Source organism: Saimiri boliviensis, chromosome 10 (assembly GCF_048565385.1).
Source record: "Saimiri boliviensis isolate mSaiBol1 chromosome 10, mSaiBol1.pri, whole genome shotgun sequence".
NCBI lineage: Eukaryota > Metazoa > Chordata > Mammalia > Primates > Cebidae > Saimiri > Saimiri boliviensis.
The window spans coordinates 48,713,199-48,739,519 of NC_133458.1; the positions used below are offsets into that span (position 1 = coordinate 48,713,199).

At 43.9% G+C, this 26,321-nt stretch overlaps 1 protein-coding gene across 1 annotated transcript in view; it reads left to right on the forward strand.

Moving 5' to 3' along the window:
- LAMB1 (laminin subunit beta 1) overlaps positions 1-26,321 on the forward strand; it is an 87,551-nt gene that overhangs the window by 26,783 nt on the left and 34,447 nt on the right. Inside the window, exons 9-20 of the mRNA XM_039472670.2 lie at positions 264-384; positions 3,011-3,199; positions 3,465-3,644; positions 3,782-3,894; positions 6,071-6,150; positions 18,564-18,699; positions 19,888-20,046; positions 21,542-21,669; positions 22,201-22,324; positions 22,797-23,001; positions 23,592-23,735; positions 23,946-24,177. Of these exons, the coding sequence (XP_039328604.1) occupies positions 264-384; positions 3,011-3,199; positions 3,465-3,644; positions 3,782-3,894; positions 6,071-6,150; positions 18,564-18,699; positions 19,888-20,046; positions 21,542-21,669; positions 22,201-22,324; positions 22,797-23,001; positions 23,592-23,735; positions 23,946-24,177 (1,811 nt within the window). The remainder of the gene's footprint in view (positions 1-263; positions 385-3,010; positions 3,200-3,464; positions 3,645-3,781; positions 3,895-6,070; positions 6,151-18,563; positions 18,700-19,887; positions 20,047-21,541; positions 21,670-22,200; positions 22,325-22,796; positions 23,002-23,591; positions 23,736-23,945; positions 24,178-26,321) is intronic.

The following is a 26,321-nucleotide window of genomic DNA, read 5'->3' on the forward strand; positions in this document are numbered from 1 at the left end:
GGTTCATCTGCATTCTTTTCATAGATAATAAGATATTTCTGTACATTTACTATGTACTAGGAATCATTCCAGAGATGGGGCATGTAGCCATCACCAAGACAGACAGAACTCATTGGAGGGAGGGAGAAAATAACAGCAACCCTTCACTGTGGTGAGCTAGAGATTAGTATGAAAACGAGTTTTAAACTTGGAACTGATTACGGAGCGATGTGGCTATTCATGCATCTCTTCATTTACTCTCTCCTGTTTTTATGACTTTGAAGGTTCATGGACACTGCATGTGCAGGCATAACACCAAGGGCTTAAACTGTGAGCTCTGCATGGATTTCCACCATGATTTACCTTGGAGACCCGCTGAAGGCCGAAACAGCAATGCCTGTAAAAGTAAGTCTCTGTTGTTGAAGCGGCTTTTTAAATCCACTCCAGATCTAGTATCCATTTCCTAATTAGAGGTCCTATAGCAGTGTACTGTTTTGCAGAGGGAAGAAAAGTTACTGTGTTTTTTTGGCGTCACCCTGATACTCCTAGACAATCAACAATATCCATTCAATTAACTTAATAAATTAGTATTTACTGAGTAACCCCTACATGTTTGGCACTGACCTGAGTAGTTTGGCAGCTACAGTAGAATACTAAGGTACTGTCCTTGATGTTGTACCTGGTTTTTTTTTTTTTTTTTTTTTTTTTTTTTGGAGACGGAGTCTCACTCTGTTGCCTAGGCTGGAACGCAGTGGCATGGTTGGCTCATTGCATCCTCTGCCTCCCAGGTTCAAGAGATGCTCCTGGAGTAGCTGAGATTACAGGCATGCACCACGATGCCTGGCTATTTTTTTTTTTTTTTTTTTGTATTTTTAGTAGAGATGGGGTTTCACTTTGTTGGTCAGGCTGATTTTGAACTTCTGACCTCAAGTGATCCAACCACCTTGGCCTCCCAAATTGCTGGGATTACAGGCATGAGCCACTGTGCCAGCCTTTGTTTGTACTCATTTTTAAGGCAAGATAACCATGAGAGAAAACAAAAGAAAAATCTGGCGTGGTAGCTGATGAAAGTCTGAGAGTTATGAAGTAGCGTTTTTGTGCTGGTTTCTGTGCCAGCCCAGCTGCAGCTTCTGGCATACCTCCTTCCATCCATCCCAGGGGTTTTCTCTGGGTGGAGAAGTAGCCGGAAACACCACTGCCCCTCCTCACTCCACACACAGTGATTGTGATACGTGTCCTCCTCTTGAAGAGCAGCTCTGCCTCTGCCCCCACTGAGAAGGACTATTCTAGAAGTTCAGAAATCAGTGAGAACTGGAATGGTCAAGGCTTTGTTCTTTGGTAGAACCCAGATGATGACCTTTGATGGATACTTAATTTGGATTAGGTAGGTAGGTAGATAGGTAGGAAGGAAGGAAGGAAGGAAACTGGAAAGAAGGGGGCATGGTGGCTCATGCCTATAATCCTAGCACTTTGGGAAGCCAAGGCAGGTGGATCACCTGAGGTCAGGAGTTCGAGACCAACCTGACCAACCTGGAGAAGTCCCGTCTCTACTAAAAATACAAAAATTAGCCAGGCATAGTGGCACATGCCTATAATCCCAGCTACTCGGGAGGCTGAGGAAAGAGAATCACTTGAATCCGAAAGGCAGAGGTTGCGGTGAGCCGAGATCATGCAATTGTGCTCCAGCCTGGGCAGTAAGAGCCAAACTTGGTCAAAAAAAGGAAAAAGAAAAATGGAAAGAAAGAAGGAAGAGGCAATGAGGAAGGAAACGGAAAAGAGGTGGGATGGAGTTTAGGTAACAACAACAGCTTGAAGCACAAGGCCGCAAAGATGGTCTTAAAACCATCACCGAGTCCATGCTGGGAAGGATTATTCCAAGGTTTCGTTCAACCCATGTATGGAGAACAGGACTCTTTTGGGCACCAAGGATGCCAGCGGACCCGACATAGTCCCTCTTCTGCAGGCTGTTGTGTTGCGGGGGAGACAGGCAAAGTAGGAGGCTGGAGTGCGGAGCCGCAGGAGGGCCAGGCTGAGTCAAGCTTCCCCCTGCAAACACAAGAATGGGATTGTGAAGCCTGAGAGTGAGATGATTAAAGCTGGGTGGCGCCAAAATGACTGCCACATGGGCTAGCAGAGGGAAGTGCTGTACCCAAGGATACCAGCTAGCGCTGTTAAACTGACCTTCCTTCTTACTGTGGACTGGCCTGGTGTGGTGGTGGGAATATGGGAATACGGAAGAGGGAATCCACCCTTCAAACCTCATGGTCCTCGAAGCAGGGGGCCTGTGGACAGGATTTCCTAGTAGCACATCACCAGGAAGCTCCTTTGCTGCAGTGTGCTCCCACCCTGTCCCAGCCCAAGAGGGACCAGAAGGAACCCTCAGTGGGATGGCAGCCATCTTCTGTCATTTGCTTCCAAAAGGACTTTCCCTTAGAGGTTGACATTTGTCATATAGCCCTTTCTCTTCCACGAAGGTCAGATGGCTGTTGATTTTATGAAATTCACATTTTTGAGGTTTCTGATCTACTTTAGGGTTTAAACAGTGTCATTGGCCAGGCACGGTGGCTCATGCCTGTAATCCCAGCACTTTGGGAGGCTGAGGCAGGAGGATCACAAGGTCAGGAGTTCAAGATCATCCTGGCCAACATGATGAAACCCCATCTCTGCTAAAAATACAAAAATTAGCTGGGCGTGCTGGCTGGCACCTATAGTCCCAGCTACTTGGGAGGCTGAGGCGTGAGAATTGCTTGAACCCGAAGGTGGAGGTTGCAGTGAGCCAAGATCGCGCCATTGCGCTCCAGCCTGACAACAGAGTGAGACTCCATCTCAAAAAAAAAAAAAAAAAAAAAAAAAAAACCAAAAGACAGCGTCATCAGTGAATGTCCTTTTTCCCCAGGAGCTGGGCTTGTTGACTGCCATTTTGTCTCAACTTAATCCCCGGTTTCCTAAGTGATCTTCCTTCCTGCCACCCCCATCCTCCACTGGTCCATAGATTTAAAAGGCTTTTCTTGATGTTGCTCTTGTCGTGCAGAGTGTAACTGCAATGAACATTCCAGCTCATGTCACTTCGACATGGCCGTTTACCTGGCCACAGGGAACGTGAGCGGAGGCGTGTGTGATGACTGTCAGCACAACACTATGGGGCGCAGCTGTGAGCAGTGCAAGCCGTTTTACTACCAGCACCCCGAGAGGGACGTCCGAGATCCTAATTTCTGTGAACGTATGTTGGGAAATGTCACTATGTGGGACCTACTCCAGATTGCCTTCCGAACTGAATAGTCTGTATTCTCAGAGCTCGGAGGGTGAGCAGCAAAACCGGCACTGTTATTTTAACTGCGGTTGAAGATGCTTGGAGTGGAGTTTACTTGGTAGTTCTGGAGTCTACTTCTGTGAGATTTAGAGGGAATGAAGGGAATATATGTATTTATACAAAGATACATTGAGTTTCCTGCTGCTTTTAACCTGGTGCTTTGCATTCTTCTCAGGATGTACGTGTGACCCAGCTGGCTCTCAAAATGAGGGCATTTGTGACAGCTATACTGATTTTTCCACTGGTCTCATTGCTGGTCAGTGTCGGTGTAAATCACATGTGGAAGGAGAACGTTGTGATATTTGCAAAGAAGGCTTCTATGATTTAAGTACTGAAGATCCATTTGGTTGTAAATGTAAGTCTGTCTGTTAAAAAGTTGGGGAGTTTTCCTGTGTTTGAAATTCCCATTTTACTTTGTAATTCTAAAGTCAGACTATTATTTGAAACTCACATGGTCTGTGTTTTCTCCAATTCATTTTGTCTTTAATATAGCGTGTGCTTGCAATCCTCTGGGAACAATTCCTGGAGGGAATCCTTGTGATTCCGAGACAGGTCACTGCTACTGCAAGCGTCTGGTGATGGGACGGCATTGTGACCAGTGCCTGGTAGGTAAATCCTCATTACATGGGGTAGGTAGTTTGTGAGGATGACGTGTTTTAATAGAGAAGGCTTTTTCCGCCATCATAGAGTCTACCGTCACCCTCACCTGTACGTGTTAAAAGACATGAGTAGACAGTTCAGCCAATAGGAATGACTAATGGTTAATTTGACAAGATGTTCACCAACACCTTAGAAGCATAAGGTAAAGCCACAATAAAATACCACCTTTATAGACACAGTTAACACAAGTTTTTAAAAATGGGAATGCTTACTGTTAGTGAGGACATCATGAGGTACTAGTACTTCTTGGCTGCTGATGGGAATCCACATTGGTTTGTACTTTTCTGAAAAGCATGATGGAGATATTTATCAGTAGCCTGTAGAAATGTGCATATGCTTTGACCTGGTAATCCCACTTCTGGGAATCTATTCTGATGATATAATCAGAAAACTGGACAAAGATTTATTCACCAGAAGACTCATTTCATCTTTTATTAATCATAGCAAAAGACTTGGAAACAAGAGTGGGAAAATATTTAAGTAAGTGTGGGGACTTCTGTGCAGTGTAATGTTTGGTTGCCACTGAAAACGACAATAACATCAGGAAATGCTCATGCTGCTGTAATTAAAAAAAAAAAAAAAAACACCACAGGATGTGAATAGTATCTTGATTATGTAGGAAAAAGAATTCATCAAGGAGAACAAAATCTGGAAGGAAATATACCAGAAAGTTCACTGTAATAATTCTGAGTAGGATGATTACGAGAGTAGTTTTAAAAAAAATCTGTATTTGTAATAACATTTATTTTTTTTCACAAAAGGAATTTTTGCTTCTTACTTTTAAACAGAGATTTTTTTTTTTTTTTTTTTTGTCCCTAGAAACGAGGTCTCACTATGTTGCCCAGGCAGGTCTAAAACTCCTGGCCTCAAATGATCCTCCCGCCTCAGCCTCCCAAGGTGCTGGGATTACAGGCATGAGCCACCATGCCCAGCCCATGTAATAACATTTTTATATTGCTTTTTCGTTTAGGGAGGATTCACTCACCACAAATTATGACCATTAAATCTGTATCTTTACATATAATCCTAATAAATTCTTAAAGGAGATTTTTGGAAGTCTAATTTAAATTGATAAGCCTGGTTGGGTTGTGGTGGCTAATGCTTGTAGTCCCAGTGCTTTGAGTGGCTGAGGCAGGAGGATTGAGGCCAGGAGCTTGAGACCAGCCTGGGCAACATAGCAAAACCCCATTTCTAAAACTTTTTAAAATTATAGATAAAATAGGCCAAGCATGGAGGTTCACGCCTGTAATCCCAGCACTTTGGGAGGCTGAGGCAGGTGGATTGCTTGACGTCAAGAGTTCAAGACCAGCCTGGCCAACATGGTGAAACCCTGTCTCTACTAAAAAAAAAAAAAAAATTAGTTGGGTGTGATGGTGCATGCCTGTAATCCCAGCTACACAGGAGGCTGAAGCAGGAAAATTGCGTGAACCCAGAAAGTAGAGGTTGCAGTGAGCCGGGATTGTGTCATTGCACTCCAGACTGGGTGACAAAGCAAGACTTTGTCTCAAAAAAGTAAATAAAATAAACAAAATAAATTGGTGAACCTGGTTTTATATATTGATTTTTGAGGTGCACAGAGCTCATTTTCCCTGTATAGATACTGTTCCATTTCTCTTTATTTCCATCTCTAGTGCTCTGAAGACTTGATTTCCTCATTGCTCAGTTGTAAGAGTAGTCATAGTTGTATGCTATATTTCCACATAGATAAATCCGTGGAGGGCTTTCTGTATGGGATTTATGACAGACTGAGCTGAGGGCAAAGTTAAAGACCTGCCAAATACTTGCCCTAATTCTCTTACAGCCAGAGTCATTCTGATGAGGAAAATTGGTGTTTTCACTGCTTGCTCTTATTAGTTGTTAGATGGAGGTTATCTGTAGGGCAAAGCAGCTAGTCTGTGACCTGGCATGATCAGGTGATTGTGTACAACTCTTTGACTCCAGTGGCCTGCAGCTCAGGTTTCTTCATTTCAGAATACCCCTTCCTTGTGTTGGCTTTCTGCTTTCATGGTGAAAATCAGCGTTTGGTGAAAGAGCCAAAACATGCTTTAACTTGTTTCTTGCTGAGTCTATTGTTTAATTACAAGAAACCTCCCTTTACATGTTGAATGTTTTGTTCTGCAGCCAGAGCACTGGGGCTTAAGCAATGATTTGGATGGATGTCGACCATGTGACTGTGACCTTGGGGGAGCGTTAAACAATAGGTAAGTGGAGCTTCACATATGTGCTTGTACTCAGTCCTCCGGGAAAGTCGTGACTTCTAGAAATGAGTGACATTCAGTTGCTTCTCAAAAAGATATGCAAAGTTTTTTGTTGTTTTTTTTTTTCTGAGATGGAGTCCTGCTCTGTAGCCCAGGCAAGAGTGCCGTGGCGCGATCTCGGCTCACTGCAACCTCCACCTCCCAGGTGCTGGTTCAAGCAATTCTTCTGCCTCAGCCTCCCAAGTAGCTGGGATTATAAGCACATGCCACCATGCCCAACTAATTGTTGTATTTTTAGTGGAGACAGGGTATTACCATGTTGGCCAGGCTGGTCTCAAAACTCCTGACCTCGGGATCTGCCTGCCTTGGCCTCCCACAGTGCTGGGATTATAGGTATGAGCCACCACGCCCAGCCCTGCAAAGTATTTTTTTGTATGCCTTAGTGAATGTGTATAGGTATCTCCGTGGAGTGGATTCCCAATGATGGAACTGCTAAGTCAAAGTACATATGTATTTTTCATTTTAATAGAGAATGTTAGGTTGTTCTAGCCATATTGAGCTGTTTATTTTCCTATCAGTTACAAAAGTACCTGTTCCCCCATCCACACAGCAGTTGGTATCAACCATTTTATTTTTCAACAATCTAAAAACAGAGAAAATGGACTCCTGTTTTGATTTGTGTAGATAATGTTTTCATTTTCTTTCTTTTTTATTTTGCAACTTGCGAGCCTGTTAATGAAAATTACATAAAATAATGTTTAGCTGCTTAAATATGCTACTATTCCTGAATAAATGAAACATAATGCTCCACCAGAGTTGTCAGAACACACATTTGGCAAGATGTTAAATCTGTCGGAGTTTAATTAACCACCTTCGGGTCAAAGAGAATGTTGGTCTCTGTTCCTGGCTCAGAGTCAGAACATCTGGAACAGATAGTGTAAGTGACTGCTGAGAGAAGAGACAGATGTTTCCCTGTGGCCTTGAGTCTTCTCAGAGAGAACACGCTGAATTCATTGAGCAAGCTTCATGTACTCAAAAACGGACTTTCTTACCTAATTATTTCCCAACACCATAGTAGTCTCCTGGGAAAGAACGAGGTTTTCAGCAGCAAGAACATGTTCTGTTTGTCCTCTGTATTTGGGTTTATTCTGTTCCAGGTCATGCCATAGACTCAGTACGGCATGTAGCGTCTGAAATCCGGTATGAATTTCTGTTCTTAGAAAACCTCCAGAGAGGAGGAAGCTAGCATAATTCCATAAAAGCAGGGAAGACAGACAGAATGCTCTCTGCTTATGGAATCACTTTTCTGACTTTCCTTTGTGACTCCCAGAACACATGTTGAATCATTTAGTAATTGATTCCTCAATTCAAAGCTGTCATCACTCCTAAAGTCTTTCTTGATGAGATGAAAGTGACATATGCAATTGCGAAATTATGTCATAAACTCAGGAATGTCCTATGGTCCTTAACCCTAAGTGATTTTTGTTTCTACACTGCCTTCCACTTTTTCTCTGTTCCACACGCACTTCCTGTCTGTCTCCACCCACGCACAGGCCCTGGCCTGCCCTCTAATCTCTCCTGCAAAAATTTATAAAAACCAGAATGTATTCATCAAGAGAGTTTAGGAGGCAAAATTTGTAAAGATTTTTCGAGCAGGTAATCATCTGATCTTTCTGGCATGACTGATGGGATGCCCTATCTTTGAGAATCATTGCGGGAGGAGTAAAAAGAACCTTTAAAGATGCCTTCTAGTCTGGTGACTCTAGAGTGTTTTATGGTGATACTTTTCAAAATGGTTTTCCTTTAAGAGGAATTTCCCTAGGCACCCCGTAGGCAGGGTCTCCTGAAGCACTGATTCTACTGGGAGAGGTCATAGATGCCACTTGGGAAATATTTGCTGGATGACTTATTTGTTGCAATCACTCATAAAAAATATTTTACCTGATAGTATTTCTTTGCTTTGCCTTGGATATGTAGTAGGTGTTAAATAAATGCTGATTGAGTAGAAGAATTTAAGAAATAAAAGATTTCTAAGATGTTAAAAACTAGGTATATACTCCTTAGGAGACGCAATCTCTAAATGTGATCCCGGGTGCTCCTTAGTTACTTTGGTGAGGGACAGAATTCAGCATAAAAATCACTGGAAGAGATAAAAGCTTTAAGATGTTTTGTACAGTGAGCTGAATGGATTTTTGGTAGTACAATGTAAGTTTTTTTTTTTTTTTTTTGAGCCGGAGTTTTGCTCTTGTTACCCAGGCTGGAGTGCAATGGCGCGATCTCGGCTCACCGCAACCTCCGCCTCCTGGGTTCAGGCAATTCTCCTGTCTCAGCCTCCTGAGTAGCTGGGATTACAGGCACGCACAACCATGCCCAGCTAATTTTTTGTATTTTTAGTAGAGACGGGGTTTCACTATGTTGACCAGGATGGTCTCGATCTCTTGACCTTGTGATCCACCCGCCTCGGCCTCCCAAAGTGCTGGGATTACAGGCTTGAGCCACCGCGCCCGGCCTAGTACAATGTAAGTTTAATAATCCATGTCGATTATGTTGACAACCAGTCTGCCCTTTGGAATAATTAAGTGACTGGGCACAGTGGCTCACGCCTGTAATCCCAGCGCTTTGGGAGGCCAAAAGGTGGGCGGATCACCTGAGGTCAGGAGTTTGAGGCCAGCATGGCCAACATGGTGAAACTCCATCTCTACTAAAAATATAAAAATTATCCAGGCATGCTGGTGGGTACTTGTAATCTCAGCTACCCGGGAGGCTGAGGCAGGGAGAATCAACTGAACCCGGAAGGTGGAGGTTGCAGTGAGCCCAGATCGTGCCATTGCACTTCAGCTTAGGTGACAGAGCAACTCTGTCTCAAAAAAAATTTTTTTAAGTAAGACCTAATTAAGTTAAATAATGTAGCTGAAGCCAAGTTAATGAAGTTTTGCCTAGTAGATTACGTGTTTTAATGAATTAAAAAAGAATTGGCAATGGTTGCTAGGTAAATGCTACTTGTAAATGTTTAATAACATTGAAAAATACAAACTTTTTTTTCTTTTTTTCATCTTCCATCAGAGATTTGTCCTCACTGGAGAAAAGTATAAACATTTTTACAGTATCCTTCAAAATTATTTTAACAATGAAATGTAGAGCTTTCATATCAGGTTGGAAGCACCAGTTTTTTTTTTTTTTTTTGAGACAGAGTCTTGCTTTGTCACCCAGACTGGAGCACAGTGGCATGATCTAAACCCACTGCAACCTCCGCTTCCTGGGTTCAAGCGAGTCTCCCACCTCCGCCTCCCAAGTAGCTGGGACTACAGGTGCCAGCCACCATGCCTGGCTAATTTTCATATTTTTAAGAGATGGGGTTTTACCATGTTGGTCAGGCTGGTCTTGAACTCCTTACCTCAAGTGATCTGCTCTCCCCAACCTCCCAAAATGCTGGGATTATAGGTGCGAGCCTCCACACCTGGCCTCACCTCTTTTTTTAACTTCTTGCTGAAGCCTGAACCGTCGCCTGCTCGATGCATTACTTCTGTATCTCTTTAAGCATGTACTTTGTTCTTACAGTTGTAGTAAAAAGCTCTCTTTGGACAGGGATTGGATTGTGTCATGTTGGTTTCTGCATCTCACTTAGCACCCAACCGGGTGGACCCGGCAAGTACTCAATAAATGAGGGACTAAAATTTGTACTTTGAAATCAGAGCAGAAGTTAATATTTTTATCAGTGTATTGAATGACTGTGGGATATAGCTAACCCTTTGTTAATTATAATCCTGCAGCAGGTAACATTTCATTCAAGGATGGGCCACACATACAGTGGTGGTTCCATAAGATGCTGTATCTTCACTGCAACTTTTCTACATTTTAATATGGCTGAATACGCAAATTCTTGCCACTGTGGCACAATTGCCTATGGTATTCAATGCAGTAATATGCGGTACAGGTTTGTAGCTGAGGAGCAATAGGCTATACTGTACAACCTGGGTGTGTAGTAGGCTATGCCATCTAGGTTTGTGTAAGCACACTCTGTGATGGTCACACAACAACAAAATTGTCTCACGACACATTTCTCAGAACATAGCCCCGTCATTAAGTGGAATGTGACTATTCCGCAATAGAACAGGATTATGGAACGTAGGTCCTACCAAATAGAAAGTGTCCTGGTGGAGGGTGGGGAGGAATTCGACCCTCAGGGAATGAATGGTACGGACTGAACACTGTGGCTGGTTGTTAGGAATGATGCTTTTTTATCCTTTTAATATTTTTCTGCCTGATTCCTTAGTAACAAAGTGTAAAACTCTGTTTTCCCTATTTATCACCATTTACATGAAATGGAATTTTTAAATGTTGCCAATTTGTCTATTAAAAATCTGCTTGTTTTTAGAAATAATCTTGACCTTCACCCATTGAGAGAACATAAGGCCTGTGTTAGTTTTTTGTTGCTGCCATAACAAATACCACAAGTTAGTTGTTTAAAATCACATAAATTTATTATTTTCCAGTTCTGTATGTCGAATACAGTCTTGTAGACCCCAATCACGATGTTGGTAGGGCTGCGTTGTTTTCTGACGGTTCTGAAGGAGAATCTGTTTCCAGCTCATCTGGGTTGTTGGCAGGATTCAGCTCCTCACAGCCATAGGCTGAGGTTCCTCTTCTCTTGCTGCTGTCATCTAAGGGCCATTCTTGGCCTCTAGAGCCTGCCCACATTCCTTGACTCATGGCCCCCTCTCTCCATGTTCAAAGCCAGCACTGGCTCAAATCCTTCTCATGTCAAAGCTCTCTGACCCACTTACTTCTCTGCTTGCCTCTCCCACTTTTAGGAATTCATGTGATTAGATTGGGCCCACCCAGATACGCCAATAAGCTCTCCGTCTCGAGGTCCTAACCCTTAATCACATACGTAAAGTGCCTTTTGCCATATGAGGTAACATCCCACAGACAACAGGGATGAGGACGTGGACATCTTAGGTGCCATTATTCTGCCTCGTACAGGGCCTTATTTATTTTATGCCCTTGTTGTCCTTTACTGATTTAATGAATTGAATCTCTAGTTTACTGGGAAATTTGTAGAAGGTACATAAAAACGTAAACTGTACCATTTCTATCAGACGTGGTTTTTACTTGAAGACAGGACAGAATAATTACATGTAATAAATCATTGATCTCGCCGTGAAGAAGCTAGGATTGGAGCTTGAGTTTTGAAAGCTGAGTGAGATTTGAAAGGTGTGATATATATATATTTTATTGTTGTACTTTAGGTTCTGGGGAACATGGGCAGATCACGCAGGATTGTTGTATAGGTACACATATGGCAATGTGGTTTGCTGCCTGCATCCCCCTGACACCTATATCTGGCATTTCTCCCCATGTTATCGCTCCCCAACCTCCCCACCCCCGGCTGTCCCTCCCCTAGTCCCCCACAACAGACCCCAGTGTGTGATGCTCCCCTCCCTGTGTCCATGTGTTCTCATTGTTCAACACCCGTCTGTGAGTGAGAACATGCGGTGTTTGATTTTCTGTTCTTGTGTCAGTTTGCTGAGAATGATGGTTTCCAGATTCATCCATGTCCCTTCAAAGGACACGAACTCATCATTTTTCATGGCTGCATAGTATTTCGTGCTGTGTATGTGCCACATTTTCCTTATCCAGTCTATCATCGATGGGCATTTGGATTGGTTCCAAGTCTTTGCTATTGTAAACAGTGCCACAGTGAACATAAGTGTGCATGTGTCTTTATAATAGAATGATGTATAATCCCTTGGATATATGCTTAGTAATGGGATTGCTGGGTCAATTGGAATTTCTATTTCTGGGTCCTTGAGGAATCGCCACACTGTGTTCCACAATGGTGGAACTAATTTACACTCCCACCAACAGTGTAAAAGTATTCCTATTTCTCCACATCCTCTCCAGCATCTGTTGTCTCCAGATTTTTTAACGATTGCCATTCTAACTGGCGTGAGATGATATCTCAGCATGGTTTTGATTTGCATTTCTCTAATGACCAGTGATGATGAGCATTTTTTCACATTTGTTGGCGTCACATATGTCTACTCTTGAAAAGTGTCTGCTCATGTCCTTCATCCACTTTTGAATGGGTTTTTTTTCTTGTAAATCTGTTATAGTTCTTTGCAGATTCTGGATTAAATTAGCCCTTTGTCAGACGGGTAGATGGCAAAAATTTTTCCCATTCCGTTGGTTGCCAGTTCACTCTAATGGTTGTTTCTTTTGCTGTACAGAAGCTCTGGAGTTTAATTAGATCCCATTTGTCTATTTTGGCTTTTGTTGCTAATGCTTTTGGTGTTTTAGTCATGAAGTCCTTGCCTATACCTATGTCCTGAATGGTTTTGCTTAGGTTTTGTTCTAGGGTTTTTATGGTGTTAGGTCTTATGTTTAAGTCTTTAATCCATCTGGAGTTAATTTTAGTGCAAGGTGTCAGGAAGGGGTTCAGTTTCTGTTTTCTGCACATGGCTAGCCAGTTATCCCAACACAATTTAAACATGGAATCCTTTCCTCATTGCTTGTTTTTGTGAGGTTTGTCAAAGATCAGATGGTTGTAGATGTGTGGTGTTGCCTCCGAGGCCTCTGTTCTGTTCTATTGGTCTGTATCTCTGTTTTGGTACCAGTACCATGCTGTTTTGATTACTGTTGCCCTGTAGTAAAGTTTGAAGTCCGGTAGTGTGATGCCTCCGGCTTTGTTCTTTTTGCTTAGGATTGACTTGGCTATATGGGCTCTCTTTTGGTTCCATATGAAGTTTAAGGTAGTTTTTTCCAGTTCTGTGAAGACATAAGTAGCTTGATTGGGATATTGTTGAATCTATAAATTACTTTGGGCAGTATGGCCATTTTCACAATATTGATTCTTCCTAGCCATGAACATGGAATGTTTCTTCATCTGTTCACTTATGAAGCTTAGTTTGGCTGGATATGAAATTCAAGGTTGAAAGGTCTTTTCTTTAATGATGTTGAATATTGGCCCCCACTCTCTTCTAGCTGGTGGAGTTTCTGCCAAGAGATCCACTGTGAGTCTGATGGGCTTCCCTTTGTGGGTAACCCGGCCTTTCTCTCTGGCTGTCCTTAGCATTTTTTTCCTTCATTTCAACCCTGGTGAATCTGACCATTATGTGCCTTGAGGTTGCTCTTCTTGAGGAATATCTTTGTGGCGTTCTCTGTATTTCCTGGACTTGAATATTGGCCTGCCTTGCTAGGTTGGGGAAGTTCTCCTGGATAATATCCTGAAGAGTGTTTTCCAGCTTGGATTAATTCTGTCTGTCACATTCAGGTACACCTATCAAGTGTAGATTAGGTCTTTTCACATAATCCCATATTTCTTGGAGGCTTTGTTCATTTCTTTTCACTCGTTTTTTCTCTAATATTGCCTTCTCATTTTATTTCATTGAGTGGATCTTCAATCTCTGATATCCTTTCCTCTGCTTGATCGATTTAGCTATTGAAACTTGCGTATGCTTCACGAAGTTCTTGTGTTTTTCAGCTCCATCAACTCATTTGTATTTCTCTCTCAGCTGTTTATTCTTGTTAGCATTTTGTCAAACCTTTTTTCAAGGTTCTTAGATTCTTTGCACTGGGTTAAAACATGTTCTTTTAGCTCAGAGAAGTTTGTTATTACCCATCTTCTGAAGCCTGTTTCTGTCAATTCATCAGACTCATTCTCCACCAGCTTTGTCTCCTTCCTGGTGAGGAGTTGTGATCCCTTGGAGGAGGAGAGGTGTTCCGGGTTTTGGTGTTTTCATCCTTTCTGCACGAGTTTCTTCCCATCTTTGTGGATTTATCTACCTGTGGTCTTTGTAGTTGGTGACTTTGGGATGGGTTCTCTGAGTGGACATTCTTTTCGTTGATGTTGAAGTTGTTTCTTTCTGTTTTTTAGTTTTCCTTCTAACAGGCCCCTCTGCTGCAGGACTGCTGGAGGTCCATTCTAGACCCTGCTTGCCTGGAGCTCATCTGCAGCAACTGCAGAACAGTAAGGGTTGCTGCTGGTTTCTTCTGTTATCTTCATCTCAGAAGGGTACCTGCCAGATGTCAGCCTGAGCTCTCCTTTATGAGGTGTTTCTTTGGATATATGGGGGTTGGAGAGCTGCTTGAGGAGATAGTCTGTCCCTTATAGGAGCTCAAGGGCTTAGCTGGGAGCTCCGTTTTTCCATGCAGAGCTGCTAGGTAGGTACATTTAAGTCTGATGCTGTGGAACTTGTAACCACCTTTTTCCCCAGGTGCTCTGTCCTGGGACTTTATTTATAAGTTCCTGACATGCTGCTGCCTTTTTTCAAAGATGCGGTAGTCTAGTCACAGCCTGCCAGCAGAGGCATTGCTGAGCTGCTGTGGACTCTGCCCAGCTGCTTTGTGAACTTCCATGCAGTTTTGTTTACAGTGGTACAGTTAGAACTGCCTCAGTAATGGCAGTCTGCCTCAGTAATGGCTGATTGCCTCAGTAATGGTGGACTGCCTCAGTAAAGGTGGATTGCTTCGGTAATAGTGGAAGTTCTAGGGGCTGGAAGTCTGAGATCAGGGTGCCACCATGGTGAGGTTCATGTGAAGTACCTCTTCCAGGTTGGAATTGCCAACTTCTCCTTGTATCCTCACCTGCCTGATAGTACCCCATTGGAAAACTTAAAAGTTGTTTCACAAGCAAAACTTGCTGCTTCAGTGGCTGTATACACGCCTTCCACAGCAGTAATCAGGTCTGTTCAGGCTGTAGTCCCAGCTACTCAGGAGGTTGAGGCAAGAGAATCACTTGAACCCAGGAGGTGGAGGTTGCAGTGACTGAAAGGTGTGATTGGTGAGCAGGGGAGGACCTCCTAGCTGGGAAGGAAAAGATGGGTAAAGGCACAGAGATGGGAATGGCTGTGGCAAGGTGGAGATCTGGCCTGATCTTGACCATCTCTGCTCACATTCCCCCATCACCCTCTTTGTTCCTGTCATTCCTGTCCTCTCTCTGTCTGTCAGTTTCTCTCCAGGCTTTAAGGATGCCTCTTTCATGGTGCCTCCCTCAGTCCTCAATTAGAGGAATTGTATCTTCTTCTCCCATGGTGCTTTGCTTGTAGCTCTATTAATGCACAAGTTCTTGCGGCATTTTGATTGATTGCATTGGTTAATTACTTTCTTTCTTTCTTTTTTTTTTTTTTGAGACGGAGTTTCGCTCTTGTTACCCAGGCTGGAGTCCAATGGCACGATCTCGGCTCACCACAACCTCCGCCTCCTGGGTTCAGGCAGTTCTCCTGCCTCAGCCTCCTGCGTAACTGGGATTACAGGGTGACCATGCCCAGCTAATTTTTTGTATTTTTAGTAGAGACGGAGTTTCACCATGTTGACCAGGATGTCTTGATCTCTTGACCTCGTGATCCACCCGCCTCTGCCTCCCAAAGTGCTGGGATTATAGGCATGAGCCACCGCGCCTGGCTTAATTGCTTTATTTCTTATCAACAGTTAGACAGTAAGTTCTTGAGGACGGAGGCTTTTTTTTTTTTTTTTTTTTTCTGTTTCTCTTTCTGCATATCATTTAGCCAGAAATAATAGACTTGCTGAGGAAGTAAGGAATCATTCAGAACAAAGTTCACAATGGACTCAACTGTGAGGCTACCTGCACTGGGAAGCGAGGCTGCCAGTGCCAATATTTGCTCAGTAAATATTTGCTGAAAAGTATGAAGAGTGTGGCTTATTGGAAAGCAAAGAGTCGGCACCAGAAAGAGAGGCTGTTTTCAGGGGCTGGGTTATGGAGGCTGCAGAAAGCCAGGCAGAGGAATCATGACTTGATATCGTAAGAAACAATCGTGGGTTTTCGTGAAACAGTGAAAGCCGTGCTGTGGGAAGATGCGTTGGCCCGTGGTAGACAGGATGGATTGGGCAGAGGAGGGAGAAGAGTTTGAGGGGTCAGTTAGGAGATTGTTAGAGTAACAGGTATGGGATGCTGACATCCTGGACTGAGGCAGTGGCAGTGACAATGAGAGAAAGCTAAGTTGGGAAACATTTTGAAATAAGACTTGAATATTGGGATAAAGGAAATAGAAGGTGATGTCTCACCTGCACCATGAGAAGAATTTTAAGTCTACTGGCAGAAGTAGCAGAGCTGAGGGTAAGAAGTCAGTGTGGGAGGTGATGATCTGTTTGGGACAAGATGAATTAGAGATGACAGGTGGCCAGTCCATGGAAATGTCCCATTGATGGCTGGAAATAGAGAAGCAGGGCACAGCCGGCTGCTGGGTGCTGAGAGCTGTTAGAGTGAGGGCCGGCTGCCTAGGAAAGCAGTGAGAATGAGTTCACTGAAGGAGCTAGTGTTAAATTGGAGCCATGCCTGTCAGTCATGACAATTCAAGCCTGTGGACAGAGACATGTGATTGACAGGGCCACTTTTAAGGGAATTCCTTTCACATGATGAGGTCTCATGGAGCCGTTCCTTATTTAGAACTGTTGGCAGACAGAGGCAGCACTGGGAGGCTGCTGGCGTCTTTGTCCTTGCCTTCATTTGCTCGTTTTCTAATGGTTGTGTGTGAAGGGCTAGTTGTTTTCTTGTTTGGTGGTTCATGTTTTGGATATTTGTTGTCTTAGTAAACATCTGGGGAAGAAAGAATTTTCATTTGTCCATATGATGTAATGTCTGATGCCTGAATTTCTGAAAATAGCTTTTGTTCATGGACTGTGCCAAAAGAGGGCTAGGCCCTAACTGGAACAAGCTTTCCTCTCGTGGGGATTGGCTATGTAGGATAACAGATAACAACATGACATATAGAAATAGGATTTCAGCTTTACCGTGGCAGGTTGGGACTTTTTTTTTCTTTCTTTTCTTTCTTCCTTTTTTTTTTTTTTTTTTTTTTGAGAGAAAGTCTCTCTCTGTCGCCCAGGCTGGAGTGCAATGGCATGATCTCGGCTCACTTCCACCCCCACCCCCACCCCGAGTTCAAGCGATTCTCCTGTCTCAGACTCCCAAGTAACTGGGATTATAGGTGCATCTCCTAAACCTAGCTAATTTTTTGTATTTTTATTAGAGATGGGGTTTCACCATGTTGGCCAGGTTGGTCTTGAACTCCTAACCTCAAGTGATCTACCCCAGAGTGCTGGGATTACAGAGTGAGCCACCACGCACCCAGCCTCGAGACATTTTTTTTTTTTTTTCTTTTGAGATAGAGTTTCGCTCTTGTTACCCAGGCTGGAGTGCAATGGCGTGATCTCGGCTCACCGCAACCTCCGCCTCCCGGGTTCAGGCAATTCTCCTGCCTCAGCCTCCTGAGTAGCTGGGATTACAGGCACGCGCCACCATGCCCAGCTAATTTTTTGTATTTTTAGTAGCGATGGGGTTTCACCACATTGACCAGGATGGTCTTGATCTCTTGACCTCGTGATCCACCCGCCTCGGCCTCCCAAAGTGCTGGGATTACAGGCTTGAGCCACCGCGCCCGGCCCTTCGAGACATTTTTAATAAGCCCGAGAGTGCAAAGTCTTCCTGTGAGTTTCAACTTGCCTTAGGTACCTTGTTTAAAACTTTGGGATGAGAAAAAAAGGAGAAAAAAAGAACCTTGAGAATGAGTTTAAAGTAACAATTCCAAACTACAGTTCACCTTTAAATGAAGTAAAAATGGATACATGTAATTTGAGTTTTATTTTGTATACAAAATTATAATAAGAAAAAAGGACATAAGCTGAGAACAGAATAAATATATTATAGCTTATCCAGACATCTTTATTACCTACAGTGGTAACGATTAAATTTTTAAGGTTTATTTATATTAAATTCCTTATTTTTCTTTTATTTCATGCATTTCTTATATTTAGTATAGCATAGCCAATGGAAAGGGGGAAGAGAGACAAAAGATGCAGAAGTAAAAATCACAGAATTTGGTTCCTGATGGAGTGTCAAGAAATAATCTAGAGAAGAACTTGTACATTTCTGACTTGGTTGACTGAGCAGGTGCCTTCACCCTGATAGAGACTATGGGAGGGAGCGAGGGCTTCTGTTTTAGATCCACTGGTTCGTGATGCCTCTGGGACAGCGAAGCTGGAGATGTCCTTCAGGGAGCTGGATAGTTGAGCCTGAATCTCAGGAAGTAAGCAAAAGATGCAAGATGCCAAAGCAAGAAAGTTTGGGATGTCTACAGAAAACCTCCACGTGGAGAAAAAAACAAAACAAAACAAACAAACAAACAAACAAAAAAACCTCCATGTGATGTGTATGGAGCGTCGGTCCAGAAAGGGCAAGGGAGGTAAAACAGAGAAGACCAGGTTGCTCACCCTGCCTTTGGAGTTTGGGATTAATCCACAGGCACTGCTTTATTCCGCATATGTATTTTCTGAAGAAAACAATGAAATGCTATGTAGGTATTTGGCCCTGTGTACTGAGTAATGGCAGCTCTAGTGCTGCTTCTGGTGGGTTGACTCTGGTGAGCGTGAACTCGGCTGACCTGGCTCCTCCTCCCTTCCAGGTGCTCTGCGGAGTCAGGCCAGTGCTCATGTCGGCCTCACATGATCGGACGCCAGTGCAGCGAAGTGGAACCTGGTTACTACTTTGCCACCCTAGATCACTACCTCTATGAAGCAGAGGAAGCCAATCTGGGGCCCGTGAGTAGGGGAGTGTGTGGCAGGTCGCTAAAGCAGTGTTTTGGGGTGTAGTGGAACGTACATGCTTTGTAAAGAGACCATTTCAGAAGCATTTTTATAGCTTTGTCAGCACAAAATAAGGATCAGGCCATGCCTTCCTGAGGACAGTCATATTTAAAGCTAAGTGAATCTGTAGCTCATAAGTGGGCTTCAGAGCATTCACTGATAAGGCTTTTGGTTGGTTTAAGAAATTTGTCTTTACAAGAAACTTTTCTTCTCTCTACTTAGGCTCCAGAGTTATCATCAATCTAACATGGTAAATATTGAGGCAAGGATACTGTTTGATCAAGTCGCCCCCAAATTTAGTGACGTTAAATGCATGCCTGGTTCTTTAGCTGGGACAGCTGAAACAGCTGGAGGCTGGCTGGGCATTTCTCTCCACACAGCCTCTCCAAGAAGCTCTCTTGATGCTTTTTCACAGCATGGCGGAGGCAGGATAGTGAGATTTCTTACATGACTTCCAGCTTCCAAAAAGAGGAAACAAGCTCCCAGGTCTCTTAAAGCCTGGACTCAGAAGTCCTAGAATGTCATTTCCTCACGTTCTGTTGGTCACAAGTGGTAGGGCCACACATGATATACACAGATGCATACAGGGAATGAAGGAATTGATGGCAACCGTTTTTGGAGATGACCAACCACAGATATTAAAAAATAACCCCGTAGACAATTAATCAGAGTTAACTCATTAGTTGTGAACATGCATTATCATATTAAGTTTCTTCACTTGAAAATGGAGCCTAAAACTAATGCCAGCATGAGAGACAGAAATCAGTAGATACTGGAGTAGCCTTGCGGAGAATCTGGGAAACATTTTATTATTCCTAGACTTGCTTATAACAGTATGTGGGATGTTGTCTTTTTTCTTTTATGCTTATTCTCCTGGTTGTATCATATAAGGTGTATCCCAAGCCTTTGAGTGCTATCTCCAGGATCCCAAGACTACTCCAACCGCAAAACTAAAATAAAACCAGTTGTCCGTTTGGACATCAAAACCTTTTTGCAATCTATTAGGGGAGATGTGACTGTAAAAAATAGATAGAAGGTAGCCACCGTTTTGAATCTTTGGGTGACTTCAGATTTCTTTGACTGTTAAATGTTGCTGAATTCTTTTTTCAAATAAAGCATAACCACTGTTCCCCATGTCCTCAGGGGGTGAGCATAGTGGAGCGGCAGTATATCCAGGACCGGACTCCCTCCTGGACTGGAGCCGGCTTCGTCCGAGTGCCTGAAGGGGCTTATTTGGAGTTTTTCATTGACAACATACCATATTCCATGGAGTATGACATCCTAATTCGCTATGAGCCCCAGGTAAAGAAAGCACTCAGTGGACTGGTGGAGGAGGGATGGGGAGAACCAGGAGAGAAATAGTATGTCTAATGGTAGTAGATATCATTGTGAAATACGGAGGTTGCATGGGAACAGATCAGACTCTGACAGTCTGACCTCCTCCTTGGAAGTTAAAATGTACAATATTTTTTTTGGAGGGAATGGAGTCTCACCTTGTTGCCAGGCTGGAGTTCAGTGGCGTGATCTTGGCTCACTGCAACCTCTGACTCCCTGGTTCTGTTGATTCTCCTGCCTCAACCTCCCAAGTAGCTGGGATTACAGGTGCACATCACCATGCCCAGCTAATTTTTGTGTTATTTTTAAAGACCAGATTTCACCATGTTGGCCAAAATGGTCATGATCTCCTGACCTTGTGATCCACCCGTTTCAGCCTCCCAAAGTGCAGAGATTATAGGCATGAGCCACTGCGCCCAGACAAAACGTACCTTTTTTTTTTTTTTGGTCTGAGATGGAGTCTTGCTGTGTCACCCAGGGGCTGGAGTGCAGTGGGTGCCGTCTTGGCTCACGGCAACCTGCACCTCTGGGTTCAAGCAGTTCTCCTGTTTCAGCCTCCCTGGTAGCTGGGATTATAGGCACCTGCCTCCATGCCCAGCTAATTTTTATATTTTTAGTAGAGATGGGGTTTCACCGTGTTGGCCAGGCTGGTCTCTACCTCCTGACCTCAGGTGATTCGCCTACCTCAGCCTCCCAAAGTGCTGAGATTACAGGTGTGAGCCACCACACCCGGCCAAAATGTACCATTTTCTTGAATCCCGTTTCTCAAATGTAGTGATGTTTTATGAGGCACTCAGCCTTGCTGAGGGCTGAGGTGGCGATGCGGATGTATGAGATCCTTTCCTTCCCTCACTGCTAGGCTGTCCAGTGACAGACTCAAGCCCCGAACTGTCTAAGGTGACGGTGCAACAGCAGAGAGATGCATGCTGCTAGAAGATGGATAGGCATCAGCCAGCCTGAGCCAGGGCTACCAAAACGTTTTCCTAGAGAATGAGAGCTAGGCCTTAAAGCGTGGATGGAATTGTGGAAAGCTGGCACAAAAGGAAGTAAGAAATAGCGTGAGCAGGAAAGAGGAGAGAGGGTTTGTTTTGTTTTTGAGAATCATTCCACATAGCTTGATGAGAGATACAGTTGGTGATGGTGTTGACAAAAATACTAGGTTTGTGGACTGTAATATTCACAGGAAGTTACTGAAGCGTTTCAAGCAGAGGATCGTCACTATTGGAGTTGCTTTAAAGTGGACTGAAAAGGATACTGGGAAGAGGCAAGAACAGTTGAGAGGTGTTTTAGTGTCCAGGGGAAAGGGACTGAGGTTGGAATCGGGAATAGCAGAGGTAGTAGTAAATAGGAGACGGAAAAGCAACTCTGTGTTTCCCATTTCAGCTTGGCAATTGATTCGGAGAGGTCTTTTTATAAACAGGCAGTGGTAGGCTAACCATCTTTTCATTGTTTCTTATTCTAGCTACCCGACCACTGGGAAAAAGCTGTTATCACAGTGCAGCGACCTGGAAAGATTCCAGCCAGCAGCCGGTGTGGTAATACCATTCCCGATGATGACAACCAGATGGTGTCATTATCACCAGGCTCAAGGTCAGTGTGACAGTGGGTTTGCAGCTCAACAGACCGCATATGTAAATTAGTATTTTTCTAATTTTTTTTTTTTTTTTTTTTTTTTTGAGATGGAGTCTCACTCTGTTAACCCAGGCTGGAGTGCAATGATGCAATCTCAGCTCACTGCAACCTCCACCTCCCCAATTCAAGTGATTTTCCTACCTCAGCCTCCTGAGTAGCTGGGATTACAGGTGCACGCTGCCACACCTGGCTAATTTTTGTATTTTTAATAGAGATGGGTTTTCACCATGTTGGTCAAGTTGGTCTTGAACTCTTGACCTCGTGATCTGCACTCCTTGGCCTCCCAAAGTGTTGGGATTACAGGCATGAACCACCGCGCCCAGCCATATTTTTCTAATATTTTGTGAGTTTTGAAGCCACCATTTCAGAGTGAGACATTGACTGCTGACTTGCATTTGGAATTATCGATGCAAAGCTTTGTTTTTAATTTTTGTTTTTTGGATGCATGAAGGTTGACTTTTGTTGTCTTTCTTTTTTATTTGGGATCAGATATGTCGTCCTTCCTCGGCCGGTGTGCTTTGAGAAGGGAGTGAACTACACGGTGAAGTTGGAGCTGCCTCAGTACACCTCCTCTGATAGCGATGTGCAGAGCCCCTACACGCTGATCGATTCTGTAAGTGCGAGATCGCTTCCGGCATAGGCAGGAAAGGCTGGGTGGAAAGTGTCTGGCTGTTCCCAGGGTGTTGTGTTGAGGGGAAGCACTGAGGCCAGCGCACAAGCAGCTCATTCTTCCTTGCCTCCGAGGTTACTTTGCTTGTACTTCACCCCGTGGAAAGGATTTACTCCTTCTAAAAGAATAAAATGTCTTTTAAAAATAGCATTTCACTGGGCATAGTGACTCACATCTGTAATCTCAACACTTTGGGATGCTAAGGCAGGAGGTTTGCTTGAGGCCGGGAGTTCAAGACCAGTCTGGGCAACAAAGCCAGACCCCCATCTCTGAAATAAAAACAAATAGCATTTCAAAAGCCATCAGGCTGTGTAAAATAGCTAAAATTTCCTGCCAGAGTATTTAGGAATAGGAAGGTTTATACCTTACAGGGGCACCACTCTAAGGATGTCTGGCTGTTCTCATTTCTTCACAGCTTGTTCTCATGCCGTACTGTAAATCACTGGACATCTTCACCGTGGGAGGTTCAGGAGATGGGGTGGTCACCAACAGTGCCTGGGAAACCTTTCAGAGATACCGATGTCTGGAGAACAGCAGAAGCGTTGTGAAAACACCGATGACTGATGTTTGCAGAAGCATCATCTTTAGCATTTCTGCCCTGCTACACCAGACGGGCCTGGGTAGGCAGCTGCCGTTTCCAGCTCTGAGTAAACCTGGCACACAAAGTGCGGTGGAGTACACGCCCCGTAGCCCTGTGCTCGGCAGCACAAGGAAAAGAGAGTCTCAGTCACAGTTTGTCTTTACCTTTTTAAGTAATAATTTAGTGACAGAGCACCACTAAAGGTGGAATCGATATTCAAGAAATAGGCAAATAACAGGTGGCCAGGGGAAAAGTCCATGAGGATAAAGCATTTCCATAAGCAGGGTAGGGAGTGGGGAATGGAATCAGAGAAGCAGCAGGTAACTGAAATGTACATTTTTCTCTTTGAAAGGTCGGACCAACCTCTGAAGGTCACTGGGCTTTGGTCTAATGTCCTGTGATATTTGAGCTTTGAAGGCAAGGGGAGAAAATGTGAATGACCTTCTGCCTAGAAAAACTGCTTTGATCTGCCACCTCTGCCTCCCCCTTCTTCCCTTCCACTCATCATAGGGATGAGAATGTTTTAAACCAGAATTCTGAATAAACCGAAGTAGTAAAGGAGAAAGGATCAGGGAGAGCCTGATGAATTGCTTCTGTGTGTCATGCGTTCTGGCCTCTCTTCACCCGCAGCCTGCGAATGCGACCCTCAGGGTTCGTTTAGTTCCGTGTGTGACCCCAACGGAGGCCAGTGCCAGTGCCGCCCCAACGTGGTTGGAAGAACCTGCAACAGATGTGCACCTGGAACCTTTGGCTTCGGCCCCAGTGGATGCAAACGTAGGTTCCTCAAAAGCATTGTTAAGCATTCATTCAGATGAACTCAGCCATCCTGGCAGGGTTCCATCACTGCAGAGGTGATGCCTCCCTCCTGAAGTTGATCACACCAACCCATGAGCATTCTGAATTGGGGACCGGGTGCTTATAAAAGGGGCATGTTTCCATTGAATGAGTTTCTCAAGGCAGCTCCTTGTTTGCCTGTTTCTTTAGGTTGTGAGTGCAATCTGCAAGGATCGCTCAATGCCTTCTGCGATCCTGTGACTGGCCAGTGCCGCTGTTTCCAGGGAGTGTATGCTCGGCAGTGTGACCGGTGCTTACCTGGGCACTGGGGCTTTCCAAGTTGCCAGCCCTGCCAGTGCAATGGCCACGCTGAGGACTGCGACCCAGTGACTGGGGAGTGCTTGAACTGCCAGGACTACACCGTGGGTCATAACTGTGAAAGGTTAGCAGACGCTGGAAGTAAGGAGAATGCAATGATCTCTGGCTGAGCAGACAGCATCTTAGACTAACCACAGAATTCATCTCCACCGGGCTTCAGCTCGCTCATTCATTTCTAAACATCTATTTTCTAGGATCTTGTTTATTTATCCAGTACATATTGCGTTCACACCCTCTATATGCCAAGCGTCGTTCTAGTGCTGGGGATACTGCAGAGAACAAAACTGACACAAATCCGTTCTCTTGGAGAGTCATCCTAGAGCTTACCGCAGGGCTGTATAGAAATTCTGTCTGTCTCAGCAGATTCTAGCCAAAGAGAGGAGTTGTGAAATGCTCCTGCCTAATTTAGGTCTAAGGAGAAACTAATCCAAATGGGATTAGTCATTTTAAATAGCTTTGTTTTTAAGAACATTTTATGCAACTGCGGTTTCTGAGAGTCTCTATAAAACATGCCTAAGTAGATCTGCTCTCCAGTCACCAAGTGTCAGCTGAATAATCATTATGGATGTGCTCAATACATAGTAAGAAGAGGAGATAGAATGTGTCTCCGTAACATTAATAGGATAGCTCAATAGATAAAAAATAGTCCAAACGAAAACAGTGCCTGCCGACTTACGCTGTTCATTACTACTGAAGAAATGCAGACCATACTGTTAAAATTAGCTTTTTGGGGGATAATAGTCTCCACCTTTTCACTGTGATAAATTTTCTCTCTTCCAACATCCATTCACCCTATAGAAGATGCTTGTTTTGTGACTTAGCATTGCAGCAAGTGACTCATCAGACGAAAGAGAAACTGTTAGTGAAAAACTGAGTATGTGATTAACTTTTGGCATGAAGATATTTATGGAGGCAAATATGTGGCTCTCGGCTCCATGCTAGAACAGTATTCAAGAATTTGGAGGTCCTAGAGAGTACCCCTTTCAGTTAAAATTATCCCTTCCAACCTCAAAATTGCGTTGTAAAAAGATAACAAGGACACAGTTACACAAAAGTGAGAGGAGGAAATTAATATATTGGGGTTATCTTTTTCTTTTCTGCCCTGTTTTCCATTATTGTTTTTTCAAAAAGAGATGGAGAATGAGTACAAGAGAAAGACATGGGAAAACAAGATTAACCGGGAGCAGAAAGGGAAGAGGGACCAGAGGTAAACGGCAAAGGGGGCTGCCACTGTGCCGATTCTGAATCGGCATTCGCACTGTGGAATGCATGTAAACGAACATCGTGTCCGAATGGCGTGGCTGGTATCTGTGACCAGCTTTGGATTATATTGAGAAAAACGTTTTGAGAAGGAGAAAGGAAGATGTGGGAGAAGGAGGGATTTTTAACTGTAGGTTCAGGTGGCAAACACACTTAAGTATTTGGAATTCTGCTACCTACTTGGAGCCAGTTTTCCGTCATTCTTTTTTCTCATTCCAAGATAACCAGAGTTTCAATCCTGTGAATTTAGAAAGAAACTCTACACTTATATTGTCCTGTCCCCAAGGGAGGCATGAAATGAACACTTAATTTCTATGATGATATGTTTGGATTGCCTCCAAAAGACTTGAAAAACAAATTGAATTGGAAATCCTTGGACCTCAGTTCCTGACCCAATTCTGCTTCTAATTTGCTTTCTAACCAGCTAGTGAGAATATCCAGCTCTTTTTTCTTTTTTTGAGATGGAGTTTGCCTCTTGTTGCCCAGCCTGGAGTGCAATGGCACAATCTCAGCTCACTGCAGCTCTCTGCCTTCTGGGTTCAGGTGATTCTCCTGCCTCCGCCTCCTGAGTAGCTGGGATTACAGGGTTTTTTGTTTGTTTGTTGTTTTGTTTTGTTTTGTTTTGAGATGGAGTCTCATTCTGTCACTTAGGCTGGAGTGCAATGGTGTTACCTCGGCTCACTACGACCTCTGTCTCACAGGTTCAAGTGATTCTCCTGCTTCAGTCTCCCAAGTAGCTGGGATTACAGGCAAACACTACCATGCCCGGCTAATTTTTTGTGTTTTTAATAGATATTGGGTTTCACCATGTTGGCCAGGCTGGTCTCAAACTCCTGACCTCTGATGATTCACCCGCCTCAGCCTCCCAAAGTGCTGGGATTACAGGCGTGAGCCCCCACAGCCGGCCAGAATATCCAGCTTTTCAGAAGTAGAATAACTAGGTTGAAT